This window comes from Labrus mixtus, chromosome 2 (genome assembly GCF_963584025.1).
Source record: "Labrus mixtus chromosome 2, fLabMix1.1, whole genome shotgun sequence".
In the NCBI taxonomy this organism is placed as follows: domain Eukaryota; kingdom Metazoa; phylum Chordata; class Actinopteri; order Labriformes; family Labridae; genus Labrus; species Labrus mixtus.
This window is the reverse complement of record NC_083613.1, coordinates 7,462,509-7,485,187: the sequence shown is the minus strand read 5'-3', so window position 1 is coordinate 7,485,187 and position 22,679 is coordinate 7,462,509. Positions and strand designations below refer to the sequence as shown.

The 22,679-nt window shown below is 39.0% G+C and overlaps 1 protein-coding gene across 1 annotated transcript in view; it reads left to right on the top strand.

Annotated features, from left to right (window-relative positions):
- The window catches only part of lcor (ligand dependent nuclear receptor corepressor), an 82,207-nt gene that overhangs the window by 28,500 nt on the left and 31,028 nt on the right, over window positions 1-22,679 (top strand). The window contains exons 2-3 of the mRNA XM_061049338.1: window positions 12,173-12,238; window positions 20,295-20,374. Coding sequence (XP_060905321.1) covers window positions 12,173-12,238; window positions 20,295-20,374 — 146 coding nt within the window. The remainder of the gene's footprint in view (window positions 1-12,172; window positions 12,239-20,294; window positions 20,375-22,679) is intronic.

Here is a 22,679-nt window from a genome sequence, read left to right as displayed (position 1 = left end):
TGGAAAAAGCAGTGCTTTTTCTAATAGACAAATTCTCGGCATTAAGGGCATGTTGGCAGGTAAAGCATGTTAGTTAATTTGGAAACCCTTCCAGTACACTCTCGGGCTCAGAGGCAGATGGTTGAGAACCGCTTGTGCAGATGGTGCCAGTGCTGACTGACTGCAAGCACCAACCCTTAGAAAAGATTAACCAACACAACGGGTTAACTTTCCACGTTCTTCTCCTATTTGTCGTCATTAGTTGAACCTCCTAAGATCTCACTTCCCGTCTATTATTTTTTTCGGGCTTTCAGTAAAGAGGTGCAATCATACTTACAGCTGTTAGCGTTCTTTAGCCTCAAACTGACCATGTGCAGGGGAATCCAGGCTTGTAAACAAAAGTCACATGACTTGTTCATATCCGCTTTGGACAGATGTTTAGTCAGCTGTCATGTTGCCAAGTTTAGAGATTTTTCCTGTTAGAGTTGAGTCAAAATAAATCCGATTTGAGGTCCCTTTATCTTTAAATAAGCGTGTTGGATTTCTCAGAGCTCCACACTGTTAAAAATGATTAACTGAGCTTAATTTGTGCAGATCAGAGTCAGATTGGGATTTCCCTCGATTTGTTGTGTCATGTTTGATTTTTCCATCTATTAACTTAGCATGTTATGCCTAGTTTTGTATGCTCTATTTCAATAAGTACATTTTTTACACAAAGAAAATCCAACCAATAATGAAAAAAGATTGGTTTAAAAGATGGATTCAAAATGGTCTGTAATGGCTGAAATGTAACCCTTGGTGGTAAATCTCCCCAAATTGAAGTACGTTTACTAAAAGTTCTTTTTTTTTTGTCGATGAGAGGGTCCGATTGTTATTCTTTTTTGTCTGACAACATTACAGAGAGGTTCCATTTAACTTATACCCTTTTAAAATAAAAAGCAAAAAGTAAAAAAAAAACGATTTTAGATTCACCAGAATGAACTCTTACATTGCTCTCTTCAAAACTACCAGATTACACAGAAAACACTGCCCTGATCAGTTGTTTTCTTTCTGTATTGTTTGTTACACAATGAATGTGTTATATCCACACAAACAATTTGAAATACCAGAGTCATACAATATAAAAGTAAACAAACAGATGAAGGCATCACCAGAAACTACCCGGTTATTGTTTTTGTTAGTCTGGATCTATTGGGTCTATTTCTTTGGGCCATTTGTTCCCCAAATATATATTAAAATGGCCACAGGTTTTAGAATGCTGGTTTTAAATTACATACATGTCATTGTTAAGCAACATAATTTCTACAGAGACACCAAAACCCTCAAGAACTGAAATAAAAAGCAGACTATGAACACTTAATCAGTTCATCCCAGTAGTGTCAGTCCAGTCTGTATTCCTGCAGTCTGTTCTCTCAGGTCTTTTACTCCATCATTTAACTATTGTTTACCACTTAGGCTGATTAGTTTAATTGGCACCCAATATAAGAACACACCAATTACCACTCTCATTCTCTTCAGTGCTTTTCACCCCTCCACTCCCCCCCAAACTCATTCATTTGAACAAACACAAAAACTCCCCCATCACTCCTGTAATTGTTTCCAATTTGTTTCTTGTTAGCATTTGCATATACCTGCACCTCCTTCTTTTCTTTCTTGTCCTCCTTCCAACTGGGTGCAGAAAGAGAAAAACATGCAAATCAAACACTTAATTGCATATTTAATTCAGAGTATGGAGAAATGAGGCAGTCAGATATGCACAGGCAGATCAGAATCAAAAGCAGGAGGCTAATGCAGAGAGATAATATTTCCAGGTGTCATCACCCGGAGCACAGAGGGCAAAAGGAAACACAAAGACCATCTTCATCCTCCTTCCTGCTCTCAGGCACATAATTGAAATAATTAGATAATTAGACAAGTAATTGGACAGATTTTTTTTCCCCTTTCCTTTTGCTGTGACGTCTGTTAGGCTGCAGCAAAGCAAACTCAAAGGAAAACCGAGCACCATTTCATAGCAGCACCACACCCCATCTGAGTGCCCCAATGCATTATGGGGGAAACAGGTAGCCAAATTTGCCTTGACCATTTAAAAAAATTTTTTTTTGCATTTTTAAAATCACTCTTGCATACATACATTTTCTGTGTGTGTGCGTTGAAGAGGAGAGTGATCTGCTGAACACACATGCAGTCATCCGATGTGCTGCTCTTTGATGTTAGGGGCTGATTCGTCAACCAATCAGGGAGCATGACCTATTTAATGTTCTCCCTCCGCTCCCCTCCCCTCCCTGAGCCATGACCATGTTCAAATGTAACAAGTCGGACTGTTACAATACCGTGGCAGCAAAACTTCAAAATCCACTGTTTCATGTGTGCATTCTGGTCATGATTCACCTTCTTTTGAGGCACAGCCCAATTCCGATTACTCAAACATTGTTTTTCTTCTTCACGTGTGTGTGTGTGTGTGTGTGTGTGTGTGTGTGTGTGTGTGTGTGTGTGTGTGTGTATGTGTGTGTGTGTGTGTGTGTGTGATGGTGGTGTGTTAGTCACAGAAATAGCTGCCAGTGCACATCAGCCTCCTTTGAGCTCATCACCGGATACTTCAGAGGGAGAGAGAGATGAGATGAGATTAGGGATTTGGTTTGCTGAGAAGCCGTCAGATTGAATCGACACACTCTGTTTAGGGGGTGTGTCTCTTTCCTTTTCGTGTGTGTGTGAGTCAATGTGTGTGCTAGTGTGTGTTTCCTGCAGTTTGTTTGAGTTTCTGTGTACCTCCACACCAATCATGCACATATTTGCTTATTAATTTCCCCCCTCATTCCCCAACACAGACACACACACACGCACGCACACACACACACACACACTTACAAATATACATGCAATCATTCTGTAAATGCACAATCACACTGCTCAAACTTTGCCAGGGGTGGTTGTGACTGTGTAAACAAGCTTTTGTGTTTGGCAAAAAATTATTTACTGAAGTTTGGTCCCTGAAGAGAAAAAAAGGATTTGGTGAATTGTGAATTGGCCTTGGTTAAATGACTCTTTATTTTGCAAGAATTTGATAATGGTTAAATATAACTCATCCATTATTTGGTATTTTGTAAAAAAGTAATGTTTAAATGGCATTTATGTCAAACATCGGATAAACCAAATAATTAAATGTAATACTTTTATTACTTTTGCTTTCATTGTTTCAGGAGAGATTTACTAAAACAGAGTTCATCAAATTGCTCTGGCTCTAAATGACTAACAGGTAAATACCATTTTAGAATTGCTCCAGAAGATTACTTCTGCTGGAATTCTCTAAAGGGTGTTGTTATTGAGTGTCATTGGTTTTTATTGTTATTTTCAATCAAACATATTGTTTTTACCAAAACAGACTCTTACAATGAAACGTTTCTGGTAGACAAAAATCTCCTTTGTTCTCAAGCTCCGCTGAGGCACCAAGGTATATCTGAATTTTATTTCTAAACATCAGTCAGTTAAACATCCACCAGTCAAACCAGGCAGCCAGTGGCCTTGGGGCGACATCTTTGGGTAAGAAAGAAATAAAAGAAGGAAAAAGAGCTTTCAGAAAGTGACTCACTTTAACAACCAAGGCCAAATATTGTACAAGTATCTCTCTCTAAAAAAATGTAATAAAGAAAGAAAAATGACCAAACATGACGTGTAGGTTATAGAGCAAAATATGTTCTGTATTCACAACAAATAGCAAATTACCTAGAAATAACATTTGCTTACTAGTTCGTTAGCTTGTCATGTCCTACTAAAGGCTGCACTGAAGCTTTGGACTGCTGATGTGGTTAACTGTTTCAATCTTATTTACCTTAAGATAGCTAAAAATGCACTGCAAATAGCCAAAGGAAAAATTATGTTTCTTAATTCTACAGTTGCCTTTTTTTTTAAACCTCTTCTCCTAAAGATTAAAATCCATGTCCTAATCATAATTTATATATAATGTGCATTTTGGTACATTAGCAGAAGCTAGCACTGAGGCTCAGGCTCCTTTGTGTGTGACGTTAAAATGGAGGCTGACCATGCAAAGGAACATACTTAGACATGAAAAAGATCAACTCTAAGGTTAACTGTACATTTCATTCTGCAGTCCAATGCCTAATGTACCCCATTAGACATACTGTATAGTTTATCACTGTTAGGAGAATCCAAAACACAGTAAATATGGAACGTGTGGAAAAAATGCATTAGTCTGCCAGTAAATTTCTGTTTTAGCGTTTCTGGTTGCTGACTTGTCATGTGATGTCCCCGTGTCATTCCAAATCCTGACTCCTTTGCCGTGTCCCTCACTGTCACCAGAGTGGATAAGCCTGAAATGTTGCTTTATAGAGATTATACACAGGGTCAAAGAGCAAAGGATACAGGGTTTCTGTTGTTTTTACCTAAGAAGAAAAATGTCTCAGTCTCTAATTGGAGCTAATTTGGAGAACGGAGATTATAAAAATCTGCTGCTGGCTTCCAACAATTTGGGATAAGAACACTCACACCCATTCTTTTACCAAGAAAATCAATGTCCGAACAAAGCAACAACACTTACCAAAAATGTTCATCTGAGTTGTCCTTTGCAGCTAATGTGACAGGTTAGGAATGCAGCAAAATGATGCTACATTCCTAACCTGGGTCCCTTGATCACCAAGATTGTTTTGTCTACTTGCATAAAAGGAAATGATTTGAACTTAGGGTTGTACCGCGTGTACAGTTTTAATAGTGCTGTTACTGTTGAAAGAGACTGTACAGAAAACTTGGGAATGTAGCCCTTAGGGTTTCACATGGGAATGTATGTAATATATTGGTAACAGAAAGCCCCCATGGCTACAGTATTTCACATGTGTTTTTTATTTTCCCTTAAAAATCAAAGGCTTGTTTTAACATCTTCAGAGGGCTTTCAGCACATTAGCAGACCAAGACAAGGCCTCAGCGCTGTAGCTGTGCTCGAACCAGCTGACCAAGCATCAACTGTTTAATTCATGCTTTTCCATTAGCATCTCTAACATCCACTGATTGGGTGAGATCACCAGTATCATCAGATCCTTTTCATACGGCTGTACTGAGCACCCTTCACAACATGTCAAATCCATTTTTGTCATGCCAGACTGCTGCAGCTCCTTCCTTACAAACGTTTCCTCATGTTTTAAGCTAGGCTTTGGTTAAGATATTAATGTACGAGTGGAGCGCTAGTGCTTTCAGACAGTAACATTGAAGAGAAAGGCAGAACCATTCTTGTGTCTTTGCCACGAGCGAGTCTCAGCTGCTGGCCAATTGCCGTTCAACCATGAGCAGCTTTGGCCATAGTTATTCTGTAGTGTCTTGCGTCCTTGGCCTCAGTCTTTGTGTGCTGCATTGTTAAGAATGTAAGAGAAGAAACGTTTCCACTTTAAGAGGGATGAATTAAGAAAGTCATCCTGTCCCTGTAAGATTCTTCTGCGAGACAGATTGTGTGTGAGTGCAACTTCTTTGCTAACACACAGCCCACATCGCGCAATGGAACAAACAGGACATCAATGACCTGGTGGCTTTTGTCGCCACTAGGTTTTAGATGAACATGGGATGAAAATGCGACCACCACAAACTAACTCTGTCATGTTCAAGGGGGACTGACACGCTTTTATTCTGCTTGTAAGGGTAGAGAGGAATAATGTTTGGGTGAAGTCCAGCTGTGGAGGTAGTAACAAAGGCCTAACAGAGGGGAAATCTAAGTGTTTACAAGTCACACCTCTCACACTGGGAATCCAATATGACTGTGTTGTTTGGTCGTATGTAAAAGCACAAAGATGGAGGAAGGTGTCGCTTTGTTATTGCGCTCTTTCGTAAATTTCGGTATGAAAAAGGTGTCAGGTCTAAGGTGTTAAGCTAACTTGCCTTGTCGATCCCTCCTACCCTTCTCCTGCATGTTGTTTCACTTCCTCTTCCCTAAAGGCCAGATCCCTGTTAGGGTTAATTAGGTATTGATTTGATCATGTCCAGGCATGGGGGCCCTGTTCTGTGGACCTGGGTCATGCTAAATTATGAATGCGCATGCAGTACTATATATAGTTTATGTCAAATGGTCACAAGAAAGCCAAACATCGGGTCCCCGTTCTTCTGCAGTCTTTGTTTTCCTTCCCTCTGCATTCCCTGTTCATTCTCACATCGACTGCTTCCTCCGGTGTTTGGCGTCTCTCCACAGCTGTTGTAAATGGGAAAGATGATGTTTCTTCCCATGCTTGTATGTGTGTATGTGCATTGATTTGACAAGCATAGCCTGAATACATTTTTGAATAGCTCAGTTGCTCTCAACAGACAGCGAAGCATTGCTCCAACATCACTCCGGATGTCCCCCCCCCCCCCCCCCCCCCCCCCCCCCCTTACATGTTTTGATGTAGTCCTAAATGGATTTTTCTGTTGTCATGTCCACATTGAGGCAAATTAATTAAACATTTCCTCGTCATTTGGCAACGTTCTTTCCAAAACAAAACGTCTAATGGTTTCTTCTCTGGCACAGTCCACGTTTACTCTGTTTTTGTCTCTGCGGGAGCCTAACTGATAGATAGGTCAGGTCAGTGTTTACTAACAACACATTTATCATATCGATGGTACCCAGCCATCATTGTCACACCACAGCTTAACAGCACACTTCAAAACAGCCGATCCAGGTTGTTTTCAGATTTAACCCACCCCCCATACCCTCAGGTCTCTTGCTCCAGTGTTCCTCTATCTCTCCATTTGATTATCTCAATCTACATGCTTTAGCCGATTAAATTACTAGATTTGGCATCTGGTGGTCCTCCACATTTCATAGAACAGACGTAACATGTGCAACTCCTGTACTGGTTGCTAATGGCTTCCATCTCACTTGCATTGTCTGCATTGTTCATTTTCCCACAACCATTGCTTAACGGGGGGAGGGGATGAATAATCTTGCCTTGCAATTTTGAATAATACAAGAATCCCAGGCACTATAGTGGAGCTTCAAACAAAATAGATCAGAAATCAGAATCTTTTGTTGATGTTATTAACTGACTCTACTCATGAATAAGGCAATATTTACTGCTACTTTGAAAATGTTGCTATAGGTGGTGCCTTTAAATATCCTGTTTCACTTCACCACAAGTGTATATTCGCGACAAAATTTGTTTTTACTTCTGTACATCTCAGTATAATTTTCGGACAATTCAATGAGTATAAGGGACTGGTTTGATCATTTAATTTACAATAACAAGGCAAAAGGGATTCTGCTGCAATGCAGATTAATTATAGCACTAATTAATGTTTACAAGTCATATTAAACCCTAAATACCTTTATTAAACGTCAGCTATGTGTATCAATAACAGCATGGTTTATTGAGATTCTTGTATCAATAGATTATACTTCAAACTCATTGTCTGCAGGTAGTGGGAAAATCAAATCAGTGACTTTCTTTGCTTGCAGACAGTGGATGTTAACATGCCTGCATCTAGGTTTATCGGGGTTCTGCTGATCCTCCTCCAGGCATCTAAGTTTGTTCTGAAACTGGAAGTGATCATGGTTCATTTTTTTGGTATTTTCAATCTTGGACACATGAGAAAATCTCCTCAATCTTTTAATTTCAGTGTACAGTTCATGTGGTCAAATTTGTTCAAAATCTTGCATTATGAGTTGTCTTTTGTTCCTTCTGGTACAGATGTGTGTGTCTTGTGATTCTCTCCATGCATGTGTGTGTTTTAATGTGTGTTGTAGTGCATGTGTGAGTCCCTAAGTTTGTGTCACACTGCTCTGGGCTGTGCTGCCGGACGCTGAAGTGAAACGATGTGACACAGTGGACGTTTCAGGGATTGGGTACAGCTCTGTGTGTGTGTATGTGTGTATATGTGTGCATTTTTGCATAACACACTGACAGAATCCCAGGCCCCATGATGCTCGATGTATAGATGTGTATGTGCATTCTCTCCCTCAACCATGTCATGTGTGAATGCTTTTGGGCCCACAGTGCGTTCACTAACTGACCTACATTTCTGGAGCTTTTTGCCTGTGGCTCGGGAGACTCTGTGGCTGTAATCCCATCTAGCCAATCACATCCCCTAAACTCGTTTGTCCAATAACATCCTAGAACTCATCTATCCAATGGCAGCCTCTGCCTTGAGGGGGGTCATCTTCTACTTTACGCTGGCCACTGCTGAGGGTGCACATGTGACCGACTGTCAATTTAAATATGGAAACACTCTGCATCTTATGGCCCAAATAGTGCAGAGGCCTGTGTAACTTTGACTCTCAGAGCTCATTACTCACAATGCAGCCCTAATTATTTCCCCTTGACTTGAAAGCATAGCTGTGTTTCTGTGAATATTGGCAGCTGGAGCCGAGGAAAAAAATTGAAGCTTTTGAAAATTCTTTGAAGCTTCCGATTTTTTGTTATCAAAGCTGCCTTTGTAGGCCGTATGAATTTTGCATGTGCAGGTTTAAGAGAACTTTGTGATGTGGATGTGGATGTGTGTGTGTGTGTGTCTGTGTGTGTGTGTGTGTGTGTGTGTGTGTGTGTGTGTGTGTGTGTTTTTTTCTACTTATGCAGTGCTGAATTACTTTAAGAAAGCAAGATAAGAGGAGAGGTGTTGTATCCTTGCCAGTGACATTTTCATGTGGCTGATTTGAATGACCAAAATAAGAATTTAAATTTCATACAAAGTTGTAATGCTGTCCCTGACACAGGATTATGTCACTCTAATCTTAACTTCAAATAAAACCTTCTGAACACTGACACTAAAAAGTATTTTTTTCAGGCTCTGTGTTTTTAATGACAGTTAAACCAATAAGGATTCAGCGGACACAATGAGGGCTGAATTGAGGATTCTCTTCTGATTATACTAGTTTTGGAACATCAAAGTAAATGTTTTGTATAATTTGGTCACTGGCTTTGATGGTCAATCTTTCATACATATCTAGAAAAGGAAAAAAAAGGATTTTCAGATGGTGTTGTGTTTTGTTAATTTTCTGCCTTATGTTGCCGCTGTTTGTTGGTGGTGCCCCCCCCCCCCCAAGCCCCCTCCTGCTTAGTATGTGAAAGGTGATGTGCCTATCATACCATCACCAAATGATAGGTCTTGCTGGAATCTAAAGAATAACAAAACTGAATTTGTTCCTGGTGCTGGGCCAGCACAAACTGAAAGAAACAGTAAGTAAGTATTAATGAGGGATTTGGCTCCACAAACACACACACATCAGATTAATGCGACTAAATGCAACATACTGGCATTTCTGCAAGTATAAACCCATAATCAACAATGGCCTCATTGATTTGAAACGAGCACATTAAAGTCGTTTTTTTGGTATTTTACTTCAATTAGCTGAAACAATTGAAAAGACGAGTTGATACAATTTGAAGCAATTGGTATTTCACCCCTGTGGTTCAATATGACAGTGAGTGTTTGTTGGTGTTCTTAATGTTTATTAGTCATTTTGCAAGGTAATCTTTTGGTTCAAAGTTTCATGCATTGGCCTATCAGAACAAAAATGACAGGTGTAGTTTTATATTTTGTTGGCAGGTATGGCCCAAAAAACTGCCTCGTCTATTCGTCTTCTTAAGTGTTAGCTTTAATATTGTCCTTCTGAGGTGTGATCACATGATTTAATTCCTGAAGTTTGTGGTTAACCCAGAAATAAACTCAATCTTTGTGCGATACAGTCCATAAAAGTCTCTATTGTTTGTGTTGATTTTTCCCCCCTTAAGAAGTGTAATGAACATGTCAATGTTACATTTGTGTACTTCCCCCTCACAGTGTTGCCATGCTGCTTAAATGACAGCACAAATTCCAAATAGTAAAAAAAGAAAAGCCAGTTTGCCCAATAGAAAATCCAAGAAATTAAGAATTCAGGCTGTTGCAGCAGTTTGGGGTGACTCTGTCCATGGTGCTGAATCGGAAGAGGAAAGCACCAATCCCAAAATACAGTATGCTTTAAAGTCTCTCTCCTTCACATGCACCCACACATGAATGTTTGTACTTCTATACTTGTAGGAACTCTTGTAGACATACAGTCATATATTCTCTAGCATCTTACACTATACATCTTAAGAGATGTCTAAGCAATGTAACATTTTTTTAAAGGGGATGTTGACAAAATATTTTTTCCAGGGATTTGAAAAAATGGGCTTTTGTTGTTATGGAACATTATTAGGACTATTTTAATTTTTAGAATATGGGCTGCTGAAACACTGGGCAGTTCCCATTAGGGTAACAAATATTGAATTGTTTGGCATTAAACTCCAGCACATTGGGACTGTATAATGGTGGAGCAAGTAATAATTCGTAGAGTTCATAGTTCAATCCAAAGCTGCCGTTAGTGTGTGTGTGTGTGTGTGTGTGTGTGTGTGTGTGTGTGTGTGTGTGTGTGTGTGTGTGTGTGTGTGTGTGTGTGTGTGTGTGTGTGTGTGTGTGTGTGTGTGTGTGTGTGTTGGAAAGATTAAATGTGCTTTCAAAATAGTAGCATATAAACAAATGCAGGGTAATCAGATAAAGTTCTGTAGTGTAGGAGTGTAGAGGTTGATTTTCAGCTTTAGTTTCAGGATGTTTACTTTCAACATTAATTATGAAGAGAATTTTACAACATAAGAAAATATCAACTTCAAAACAATGCAAATTGAAATACAGGGAAATGTTTTGTTTACAATACCATATCTAATTACTCCATTTACTTTTGATAGGGTTTCATTCGTAATATTCCCATAATACTGTTCAGCTATGTATGAAAACACCCTCAATGAATCCATCATTTGGTACTGTAAACAGACCAGACTAAAAGAATACGGTTTGCCTCATCCCTTACAGACTATACAGTATATTACTCAAACAATACATCCTGAAGCAGGACACACAAAGGAGAGAAAGAGGATTAATAACTGACCACATATAAGTTATTGAGCACAGACCTATAAAACTCCTCCACAGACCTTGACTCTTTGACACGTTGCTGTCTGTTGACACGTTGCTGTCTGTTGCTTGTAACGTCGCTGTAGGAGCTAATGTTTTGCTGCCGTGAGGTCTACTGTAATGATTTTATAAAAGAGAAATAAATATCCATACAGACTGTGCTTCATGCCGATAGTTTTTGTCCTGCAATGTAAAGTATGTGGCCTGACAAGTGGCTACACTTGAACTGCGTGCATTTGTGTGTCTGTGTGTACGAGAGAGAGACTGTATGTGCTCCGTTAACCTTTCAATTCCACGGAATAAATGCACACACACACATTTATACACACACACACACCTACATGTTTCTTTGTCTCTGTTTCTCTCCGTCTGCCTCTGTTTCCATTTAATGGAGGATGGGGTGGGGGAGGGGAGTGATGGGAGGGGGGGGGGGGGTCAGGTTGAAAATTGCAATATGTATTTATGTTTCTCTTCTGTATGAGGTTGCCAAGCAACAGCCGAACGAGGGTATTTACAGTTAATAAAAAAAGTGAGTGACATTAGCCTGGTGTATTAGGTAAAGCACTAATTCGCTTTAAGAGCTGGAAAGCAAGACGAGGGTGTGTGTTTGTGTGTAGGTCTTTTGTGCATTTGACTAATAAATGCTTCGACACTATGTGTGTTTAGGCGCACGTGTGGGTGTGTGTCTACTGTGTGTATATATGAATAATAAGTGTCACACGGCCTTCTTTGTAGATATTTAGGTGTGTTTGTGTTTTATGTTTGACGAAGAAAAGTCTTTGTTCTTTGTTTTATGTGCCTTCTAATCATTCTTCACTCAATCTGTATTTTCATTTCATGTGTTTTTAATGTGGACGTCGGTACACACAACATACATATATTAAAAAATATTATTCTGGTCAGTATTCATTTAATTGATCAGAAAATACATCTGAATTCAGAGCATGATTTAATAATACAAACTGCTTCATGCTGCTATTATTGGTTTTTGGTTTTGGTTGCTGCTGGGTGCACTGGAGGCTGTGCATCAGCGAAATATGTCCTACGGGAAAAACGTCATAATTTAAGTACCCCCCCATCCCCCCTTCAAAAGAAGAAGAATAATGCTTCAAATATCTTTCAAATGATTCATTGAGTTCTTGCTATATATATAAAAAAAACATCTATGAAGTCATTGCATCCTGTGTGACAGTAATTCTTTTTTATTTGCTACAATCAGTATCTAAGCAGCAGTCTTTTGTTGTTTTGATGATAAACATGTCGGCTTGAATTAATGTCACGTTTCTCCACTTTTTCTCAGGTTTTGAAAGCATCTTGGAAGGCTTGTTTGGGCCGGGACTAGTCAAAGATATCACCCTTTTCCAAGGTAAACATGCTCACATACTTACAGCACACATTCACACATCTTAGAGAGAACATAGAGAATAGAGATCAGTCTTAGTGGGTTACAAACTATAATGTCAAATTAAACAATATGTATTCGTATGCACAAATACATACACAGCTATAAGAAAATAAATTGTTGAACGGTTTCTGCCAATAGTGATTTAGTTTTTGATTTTCTGTTGGTGGCCTTTGACATTTCGTATGCACAAAAATCATTTTTCTGCACGCAGGCTTTAATTTGTTTTGCAGAAGCTCCGCTACAGTCTTGCTCAAGCTTGTGGGAGAATGTGTTTGATGTGTGTTCAATGTAAATACCAAAGTGAAAAAGAGTGTAGCAGCGTCTCTCCATCTATCTATTAATCTATTATAAAGACATTGTTTATTTTACAGCTTAGAAAACATAACAGTATAATTCATTTATAAAACAGACATGTTTAATTAATGCCAAACCCGATATGTCAATGAAAAGAGCAGAAGAGAGGAAGAGGAAAATATGGCATGAACATGTTTATTAAGGTGTATTGGTGTTTTCACTGATTTAAACTTGGCAGATCACATTCTCATCGTCAACATGTGTGCATCAGCTATTAATGTAGAAATGACCAAATGCACAAACAAAAGCAGCTCTCCTAATCACACTGGAAGACTGTACTCTTGCATAACCGCTCTGTCTGCCCCATCTTTTCTTTATTTTTGCTGATCAGCTTTTTTAAGACAGGATTTTATATTCAATTTAAACAGTTTCCTCTAGTTCCTTTGGATGACTTTCAGTTTCTGTTTTGACGGCTTTACACAGTGAGATAAGAGGCAGCTAGAGGGTCATTACAGGAGACTCAGACAGATGGATCCAGTAAGAAACACTTCCTGCTGCTTGACACATAGATGAAAAAACAAGTGTGTTGCCATGTTGGGATGTAACACTCATTATAAAGCAGAAAACAATAGATAACAAATGAAGGGACAGCTTTGCTGTTAGATCCTTACCAAGATTTTATTTTATTTTTCTGGGAAGAGACCTGATATTGGAAGTTGATTGAGCCTCCAGGGCTCAACAGTGCGTAAACACGGTTCTGTGCATAATGTGTGCGTAAAAACATTCCTACGCAAATAGTGGGATTTATCAGCTTGTACTTTTACTTAGAAATGTGTGTAAATATAAGCATAGCTCTGAGCATGCTTACGCACAGAATCTAGCGGTAGAACATTGAAAACTACAAATTAAAAGCACTACGAGTGTCACAGAATCAATCTCACCGTAGAGGCGTGTTCCGAGTTTTCTTGAATTAAAAACCCCAAATAAATTATTTGTCATGTTTGGAACAGACGTGTTGCCTAAATTAGTTCCAAAACCTTAAAGAATACGCTGTAAATGCACCCTTCTTGGGTGAAATTGTGGATTATTCTGTTATGCTCCAGCTGCAAATGCCTCTCGCTTTTGTGCCGTGATGCGTTTTATTTTTTGCACTGAGCTTAATCTCAAACTTCATCTTCGTCTTTTCTCCTCTGACCTGTCACCTTCTCTCATGCAGCATTTGTTCTTTTGTCACTTAGCGTGAGAGTTACTAACCTTATTTTATCTATTTATCTATTTATTTATTTATTACCATTTTTTAGTCAACCTCATCCACTTCAATTTCTGTTATAAAGCTCCTTTTCTTTGCTCTCGTATTATTCCGCAGAGGTAAATATGTTCACGTGGTTTTTAAAGAGGTGTGTTGTTACCATAAAGGGTTTAGTGGAGGCGTTTCTGAATGCAAATGTCCCCGAACATGCACGAGCCTGCTGGTTAAGAACATGTGGGATTTATCAACACTGATTACCTACCGATGTGTGTTACCGATGTCGCCTTAACCCTGCATCCTTTCTAAAGGCCAGCAGGGGGAGATGTTTTTGGTTCCAGAAAGAAGCACTATTAAATAACACCTATGTGAAAAAGGGCCTTCTTCTCACTTGATTTATCCTCTCAGTGAACAGTTCCTTAATGTGTTAATGGTCTCATTCGCTAGTTTAACATCTCCATCAAAATGGCATCATGCTAGTCTTGTAAATTGCGGTCCCATCTACAGTTATATAATAAAGCAGGAGATACGTAAGACCCTCTTACTGGGCGTTTGCTGTAAATACACCATTCATGGTTGGATGTTCTTTGTTCCAGTTGAAACCTTTGTTATACCTGTTTTTACAAAAAATTAAGTAAACAATAACCACACACAATCACAATAATCTTAAATTATTGATGCAGCTAGCTGTAAAGGTTAGCACTAGCTTGACCTGACTGCTAACCCCTCACTCTCTTCCAGCTCCACCAACCTTCTAAATATGGTCGCTCTAAAATAACAACAACAACAAAATAACAAAGATGAAGCAACCTAAATGCCAAACCAGAGGCTTTAACACAGTCCACTAGAAACCATTGGGTGAAGTCACGGTGGTAATGTTCACTTTCTTATCAGCAAACAAACACAAGACATTGTCATACTTCATTTTGATGAGAATAAAATTATAAAAACTCAAACTGAAATAGTCAGTGTGAAGAAGTGGAAATCACAAAGCCTTAGCGATGTACAAAAAAACCTGGATTTAGGATGCTGTTAGAGCTGTTCTGTGTATTCAGTCATGTATGCTATTATTTATTTATCTCTAGGTCAATGCACAGTACTTAAATAACAGTATGCATGTATGCATGTCATTTAAGCAACAGAGAGGCTTAGAGCCACAAGGGAAGTAAGGCACGTAATCATTGACAAAAATGAAGGTATACAACTGATCTAATTGATGGGTTTTCTGCTCAGAGTGACACAAATCGAACATGAGAATAAAGCCAGCAGAGCCCAACCTCACCAAAACCTCCAGCTTGCTCTCTCTCTCTCTCTCTCTCTCTCGCTCTCTCTCTCTTATTCTCTCTGAGAAACGAGGTCAATATGTTGTGCTGGAATCATGTGACTCCTCCCCCAACATCTTAAGGCATTTTTAGAATATTTCTGACTCGACAACGTCATTTTCACTCATGCATCACACTACCACACAAACACATATAATACACTCTGTATTTGGTTATTTAACGAGTACCAGATATAGAAAACACAGACACACACCTTCAACATTCAATAAACCTGCAACAGTACAGTTTGATGTTGTAGCATTGAAACCTTCACACACTTGAAGACAAAAAAAGAAGCTGTTTCCAATCATTATTCCCTCAATGGGCTTTTATCATGTTTCACGTCAGTAATTTGTCATTTCCCAGAATTCCCCATGGCATTTTGCTTTAAGACAGGTACTTTCTGGTTGCTTTTTCTGCTGTCAGTCAGTCCTCATCAAGTTCTTAAATGTAAAAAATAATGATCATGTTGTATTGATATATTAGCAGGAAACCGTATGCATTATTAGTTGGCAATGTTCACAAGGGACAAGGCAGAAAACCAATATTGGATGTGTGTGATCCTCGAAATCTAAAGCGGACGAAAAAAACGAGACGATTCTGTCATGGACATCCCTGCATGGGCTCAGGAATACTTCCAGAAGCCTCGCTCTGTGAGTACAGCTCATCGCTGCGTTCGCAAATACAAGCTGAAACTCTACCATACAAAGAGGAAACACTATTTAAAATAGATTCAGAAACCCTGCCGTCCTTTATGTGCCCTGGCTGATTTAAAAAGGACTGAGGCAAAGTGAGACCTGCACTGTGGTCTCACGAGTCCAAATCTGAAATCTTGTTTGGAAGTCATCATAATCACAGTTCATAAGCCGCCATGCATGATGGTATGGGGGGGAGATGAGCCTGAATCCGAGTCTGAATTCAGAAAGGCACGGATAATGACATGGATAAAGACAAGGTTTATATCCTAAAATGCTAGTTATTATCCATAATTAAAAATAAGTCCATTTTTATGCCATGCGCTTCGATGAAGCAGCATGCGCCGCCTGAGGCTATGCAGCTCCAGTCATCTTCATCTGCTCTGTCTGCATTCATTCAATGAGGCTGTGGCTTCATTTCAATCAAACCTCAGCAACCTACATCAAAAAAAAAAGAGAAGAAACTGTTGTTTTACAGCATGTGTTCATTTCTTCCATTTCATAAAGCCCCAGTCGAAGGTCGTTTCATGTTAAATGGACCTGAGCTTGTATAACGCTTTTCTCTTCTGACTACTCAAAGTGCTTTCACACCGCAGGTCACACCTACACATTCACTCACACATCGATGGCTGCTATGCAAAATTGCCATCAATTAGCTAATCCCATTCATACACATTTACAGTGTATGCCGCCATTGAAGCAGCGGGAGGAAATTGGGCTTAAGTGTCTCTCTAACCCCCTATAGACACATTGGACCTGAGGAGTTTGGTATTGAACCCCTAAGCTTCCAGTTGAGACAACCGACTCTTCCACTGATCCACAGCCGCCCCAATTCAGTCCACATAACATAAGTTAATCCCTATATATTGTGGAACCCGTCTCTCTACTCGCAGGCCGCTGCACACTGCCGTTGTGGCCATCTCTCATCATCTCGTATTGGGGGAAACTGGAACAATACATCTAAAATGGTGCTACATGTTGAACAGCTGAAATCCCTAAGCACTAAGCAAGTATGGTAAAACAATCCACTTTCAGAACTACACAAACTGGTCTCCTTAGTTCCCAAACGCTTACAGAGTGTTGTTAAAAGAGAAAGGGATACAACAGAGAGGTAAACATGACCCTTTGCAAAATGTGTTAGATCATATGTGAAATGGGCATATTGTTTTCAAAAAGTAGTCAAATGTCTCAGTTTCAGCATTCAATATGTTGTCTTTGTGCCATTTTTCAATTAAACGTTTGTGTTTCCAGCTATTTAAAGGTGGGTTTGTAATAGGAGGAAGACATAAAAATGCTACAAAGCTGCCGTGTGGTGGGATTCACATTTTCGGGAAAGCAAAGGGGATTAATTATCCACTCATCATTGAATAGTTCCCAGTGATTATCAAGTCATATTTTGCATGAATTTCCCATCCCTAGTATATAACTTGTTAAGCCAGCTGCAGGTGTTTTATCAGCTTTTTTGTACCTTGGTTGCAAATCATGCACCTTCCCAGTGGGCGTGTTTTACTCAATTTTAGAAAGAAGTCTTTGCTTTGAGATTTTGAGTTCCTATCTCTAAAATCTGATGATTAGAAATGACATTCACTTACCAACATTTTATAGAATCTTTGGTCTACGGCCGGCTTTTGACAAATAAGAAACTATAATGGTGGTGACACTGATGTAACTAAAGAAAAATGAGTCCTGCAGGTTTTCATATTAACGTAAACGCCGTCACCATCTTTAAGCTTATACTCACACAGGCACAGAGAAACTTGACCACAGTAAGAGGTTGCAGGGTCACATTAGCAGAGGGACTGGAGCTAATTGGTGTCTTCGTAGGGATGTTGTAAGCAGCACAACCGCAGGGTTCAAATGCAGCCCTTGACCTTTTAACCTTTTTCAATACAGCAAGTGGCAGAGCAAGAATGAAAAAGAGAGAAATAAAATGTCCATGCTGTATGTGTCAAAGGAAAGGAGACTGTGATTAGAAAATCCAAAGGTATTATCTTCTGGATAATAAGGGACAAAGAATGTATGAACTTCAGCTTGTGTACCAACACACAAACACAGATTGAAGAGATGAAACAGGGAGTTCAGGTAGAAACGAGTGACAGGCTCACACTAAAGATGGAGGCGCATGTCATATATGTCCGAGCAGTAGTCTTGCTGTTCACGCTAGAAGCACATTCCACCTCCCTGTAGACAAGCTGCTGCTCTGCTCTTTTCTCATCACATGTACGACTGATCTGTGTCATCATTTCTGTCTGCTCAGTTTGCTCTCGAGGGTGTGTGTGTCTACCCGTTTCTCATATCTGCTTTACTGACATATTCTGTGCAATTTGTCAGTGTGAAGGAATACTTAGGCATATAAGATTTTATATATCACTTTAAATTAACCCTTTTAAGTAAAAGCTTTCTTGTAATGCGAGGTGAAGGACTATGATGACATAGAAAGGATGAAACATGTGAAACTGAGTTTCTACTGTTAAAAAGCGGTTAAAAAGGTCACATTTTGGAGAAAGGGGGTTGTGATGTGACATAAACTATATGTTCCCAGTATACTGTGACCATATTGATTTGCTCTTGTGTTTCTGAGCTCTCTCTCTCTCTCTCTCTCTCTCTCTCTCTCTGGAGCTGACCCAACCTTCTGTTTTTTCTCTCAGCAACACACTCCCTTTACTTCTCTCCTTCCTCTCCTTTATGGTGTAACTCTCTCTCTCTCTCTCTCTCTCTGTATATGTCTCTTTTATATTCAGTGGTTTTTCTGGCTGAACTATAGGTTTTTAAAAGGCAGTATAGCGCCATGGCAACAGCTCAGCTGTAACCAAGTCAACTGCATTCTCCTCTCTGTTTCTCTCTTTTTTTTGTGAAGTTCTGAAGCTTCTCTACTGGTTAAAATACACTTACAATTTGACTTAAATGTACAAAAACCTTTATAAATACACAATTCTGAACTCAAACTAATCTAAACCTGAACTGACAGTACACATCACCTGAATCAATCATAAACCCACAAGGACAGGATTAATATTGATAAAAATCATCAATGACTGACGGTTCATTGCTGAGATAGTTTAAATTCTGTATGAATAAGTATCTGAAATCATTTCAAATACTCCTATTAGCACATTCCTTTTTTATTGTGGGTATGAAATCTGTTTGTTTTTGTAATAAAAATGAAATGTTTTTTTATTTTATTTTATCTTTGTCTTACAAATGAATAGCAGATCCTTAATCATTCATAACGTTATTCAAATCGTAAATGTTAAGAGTTCTCTCTCCATTCAATCAACACGCTGCAACTCTTAACACAAATTGTAGTTAATCTTTTCATTTATGCACAGATTTTGACTTTTGGTGTTAAGAAATGACTGCAGGATAGTTGTTTGCGGTTGGATTATTTAAAAAATCTGATGTTTTTAAGAAATCTTGATCAGGTATAGACCTGTGCTTGTTTTAAATCTAACCTTTTTCAACCTGTTTTTTGATATCATTGCACACCCAATACAGATGTATAATACAAAAGTCTCATGTATAAAATAAAAAAAAAATCTTTGTATAAAATAAATACCTAGAAAGGAGTGCTTCCTGGACTCAAAACAAGAGTTAACATTTGGATTGAGATATATGCAGTCAAAAACCAAGGACATAAGGCACCCTCTTTTAAAGAGCCATAATGTCTTTATTCTGATGGCACGGTCATGTCTCCTATGTGTAGGCATAAAGCCGTCATCGGGAACTGTTTGTATTTTCTTTTGCTGTTGGGTAAGAAGAAACTAGAAACCTGGAAACTGAGCAACCAAGAGAGAGCAGCGAATTTCATCATCTCACCAAACCTGATGTACAGAACGTAGTCTTGAAATGGGATAATTACTTCCTCTATAATACAACTTTAGGACATGAATACTTCACTAAAAAAATAGTAATATTTACTTACATACACTGAACACACACACACTCAATATATATTCACGCAGTGTTTCTGGTCTTTAGGCAAGTATGTATGCGACAGTGAAGTGAGCTTATCTGTCGATCACAGTAGTAGTTAAGTTTTGTATTGGACGAATGAAGTTAGTCATCGCTGAGATTTACCCATCATCTATAATTAATAGTGAAACATTTGAATGCTTCCCTCGTTGGGGTTGTGGTCTCTGAGCTGTCACTCCCTGCAGGCTCGACTGGATGCTGAATGAGAAGAGACGATTACCCCGACTATTTATCCACTTCAAAGCTTTTTCTAAAATGCAAACTGTATCAACATGATCAATGAAAATAAAACACACAATATCAACTTCAATTAAAATGACGATATTTTGACAGAAATCAAAGATTTTCTTTGCAGTTCTTGTTATTCTTGTCAATTTTAATTCATGAACTGCACACGTGTGATTTGTGATAAAGCCTACTGTATATTTGAGATTGTAGATGAAGCTTGAAATAATTTGATAATAAATCTGTTTTCCTCTCTCAACCAGACTGCGAGCCAGAAGAAGTGTCAGACTGGTCCTTTGATGAAAGCTGTCTCTTCTGCTGCTTAAGACGTGAGAGAGTCAAGGTACGAGTCAAGACTTTAAGTTAGAGCTTTTATGTCCTAACTGTCCGGTACTGCTGGACATGGTTGGTTTCATCTCTTCTCCCCCCGTTATGTTTACTGGAGTCTTCCTAAGCTTCATAAATGCATGTTAAAGTGTAGCACTCTTTGCATTGCTTCTGGCTTTTCAGTTTTCCATTAACTACATTTTTTTAAACTTTTACTCATCTCAACACATTTAGCATCTGAATTGTCTAAACATAAGGAATATCAGGGTTTTAAGTGTTCACTTTTGCAGTCACTTAATCAATGAATATATTTGGAAAATATATGATTAAATTAAATGGCCTTTAATAAAACTTAACAAGAACACAGCATGTTTGACAAAGACAGGGAAGGGACTGATTGTTTCTTTTCCTAATGTTAAACTCATTTAAAAAACACATTTCTGACTTGGTCACGACTATGAAATAGTTTCCTTTCTCCGTCCATTTTGTGTCTTTTTGTGTGCCGCCATTTTTGAAGCTTTCTGTTGGACGCTACACGTCTTTGTCTCTCGTCGTGCTCCTCCTCCTCTTGCATACTTGTTATTTGTGTTGTTCAACCATCATGGTCCTGACCCCAATTTAGCTTATGAAAGGAAAGAGAGACATAATGATTTGAAGGTTCTTGTGTTCTCTGTATATGTGTGTGTACTTGTAAGTAGCGGGAGGAGGAAGATGGTGACATGGGTGTAAATTAGTGAGACTGTGCCGCCACCTCTTAAGAGTTTCTCATTGGCTAAAAAGTGATGAGAGCAGAATAATAATGGGTTTAGGGGACCTAATACTACTTAATACACACAGCATATATAGAAGTGCATACATGGGCCTTGTTGTTGCTGTTTCTGCATCTTCTGCTGCAGACAAAGCCTCCATTTGGTGTAACCATTCACCATGACAGGCATCCACTCCAGCACCAAATACAAAATGAGGAACAATTGGAGTTCTGTGGGTTATCTGCAGCGTTGCCCGTGTAATGAAGAGTTGAATAAATTACTGTAAAAGCGAGAAAAGATACAATTGCCAAGTCAAGCAGTATTTAAAATGGATTTCTTTTCCATCATCCGAGTATTTTGAGGTCCTTTCTGTTCATGCTTTCCATCTCCTTTTTATTTTTGCGATGTGATTGAACAAGAAAAATGAGAAGGAGAAGGATTTAGGAGGGGCGTCCTTCCCCTCAGCCGTTGCTTGTTTTTCAACTTGACCTAGGTCCAACCTCTGAGGTCAGCCATCTGGCTCCTAAAAACATCCTTGCAACACCACCACCCCCCCTCACTCAACCCCCATCTGTCTCTGTTCATGGTTATAAAACCATGCCAACACTCGTACAAAAGCACAATAAAGTTCTTGTGTTTCATGCTATAATTGCAGATAGGATTTGAACAGAATAGAAAAAAAAAATCAAAATCAATCAGCAGAGCAAAATCAATTAAACAAAGCCCAGGAGACTGCAGGATATCTTTTCAGCAGTATTTTCTGACTGGTCAATAATTATGTTAGCCACTCTTAGTGTGCAAATTATAATAAGACTAAATTTGCAGCAGGCTTAATTACATTCCTCTTCTCCCTCAACACATTTTTTTTTATCTTTTATTCATCCTTTAGGGCTTGAAAGCTCTCTCCGTCTCCCTGTTATTACCCTCTGCTTGTTTGTGAAATGCCAGAGGAGCTTCAGTGGGTGGGAACCATTGATTCATTGATCTGAAGCCATGCAAACTGCCAGCAGATAGAGAGAGCTGAGGGGGGGTAAAATAAAGAGAGCGAGAGGAATAGTGAAAGCCTTAAAAACACGCTCTCATCTCTGTCTCTGTTCTTTAATGCCAACAGACACACACACACACACACACACACACACACACACACACACACACACACACACACACACACACACACACACAAACAACGAGATCCCTGTTTAGTGTAGTAAATACAGTGGCAGCACACTCATTACAACTAACAACGACAGTGTTACCATTCAGTCTGACTTCATGTTCCAACTTAGCAGTATTTATTTTCTTTTAGAATGATCTCTAAATGGCAGACCTGTTCCTTCATCAGGTTCAACAGCTTTGATATTTAAAAGAAGGCATTTGATTGGCTGTCAGCTTAAAAAAGGCCCACTTCCAACACCTGAGCACCAAATTGAGCCACCTTGACGCCTCTTCTCCCTGTAGTGGGTGTTTTTTATCAGAGATTTGTGAGCTCATGTTGTATGTTCCTTCTGCTTCTTTTAAACTTTACACTGTTGCTAGAGCTCATTAAATATCATCAGTATTATGCAGAATTGT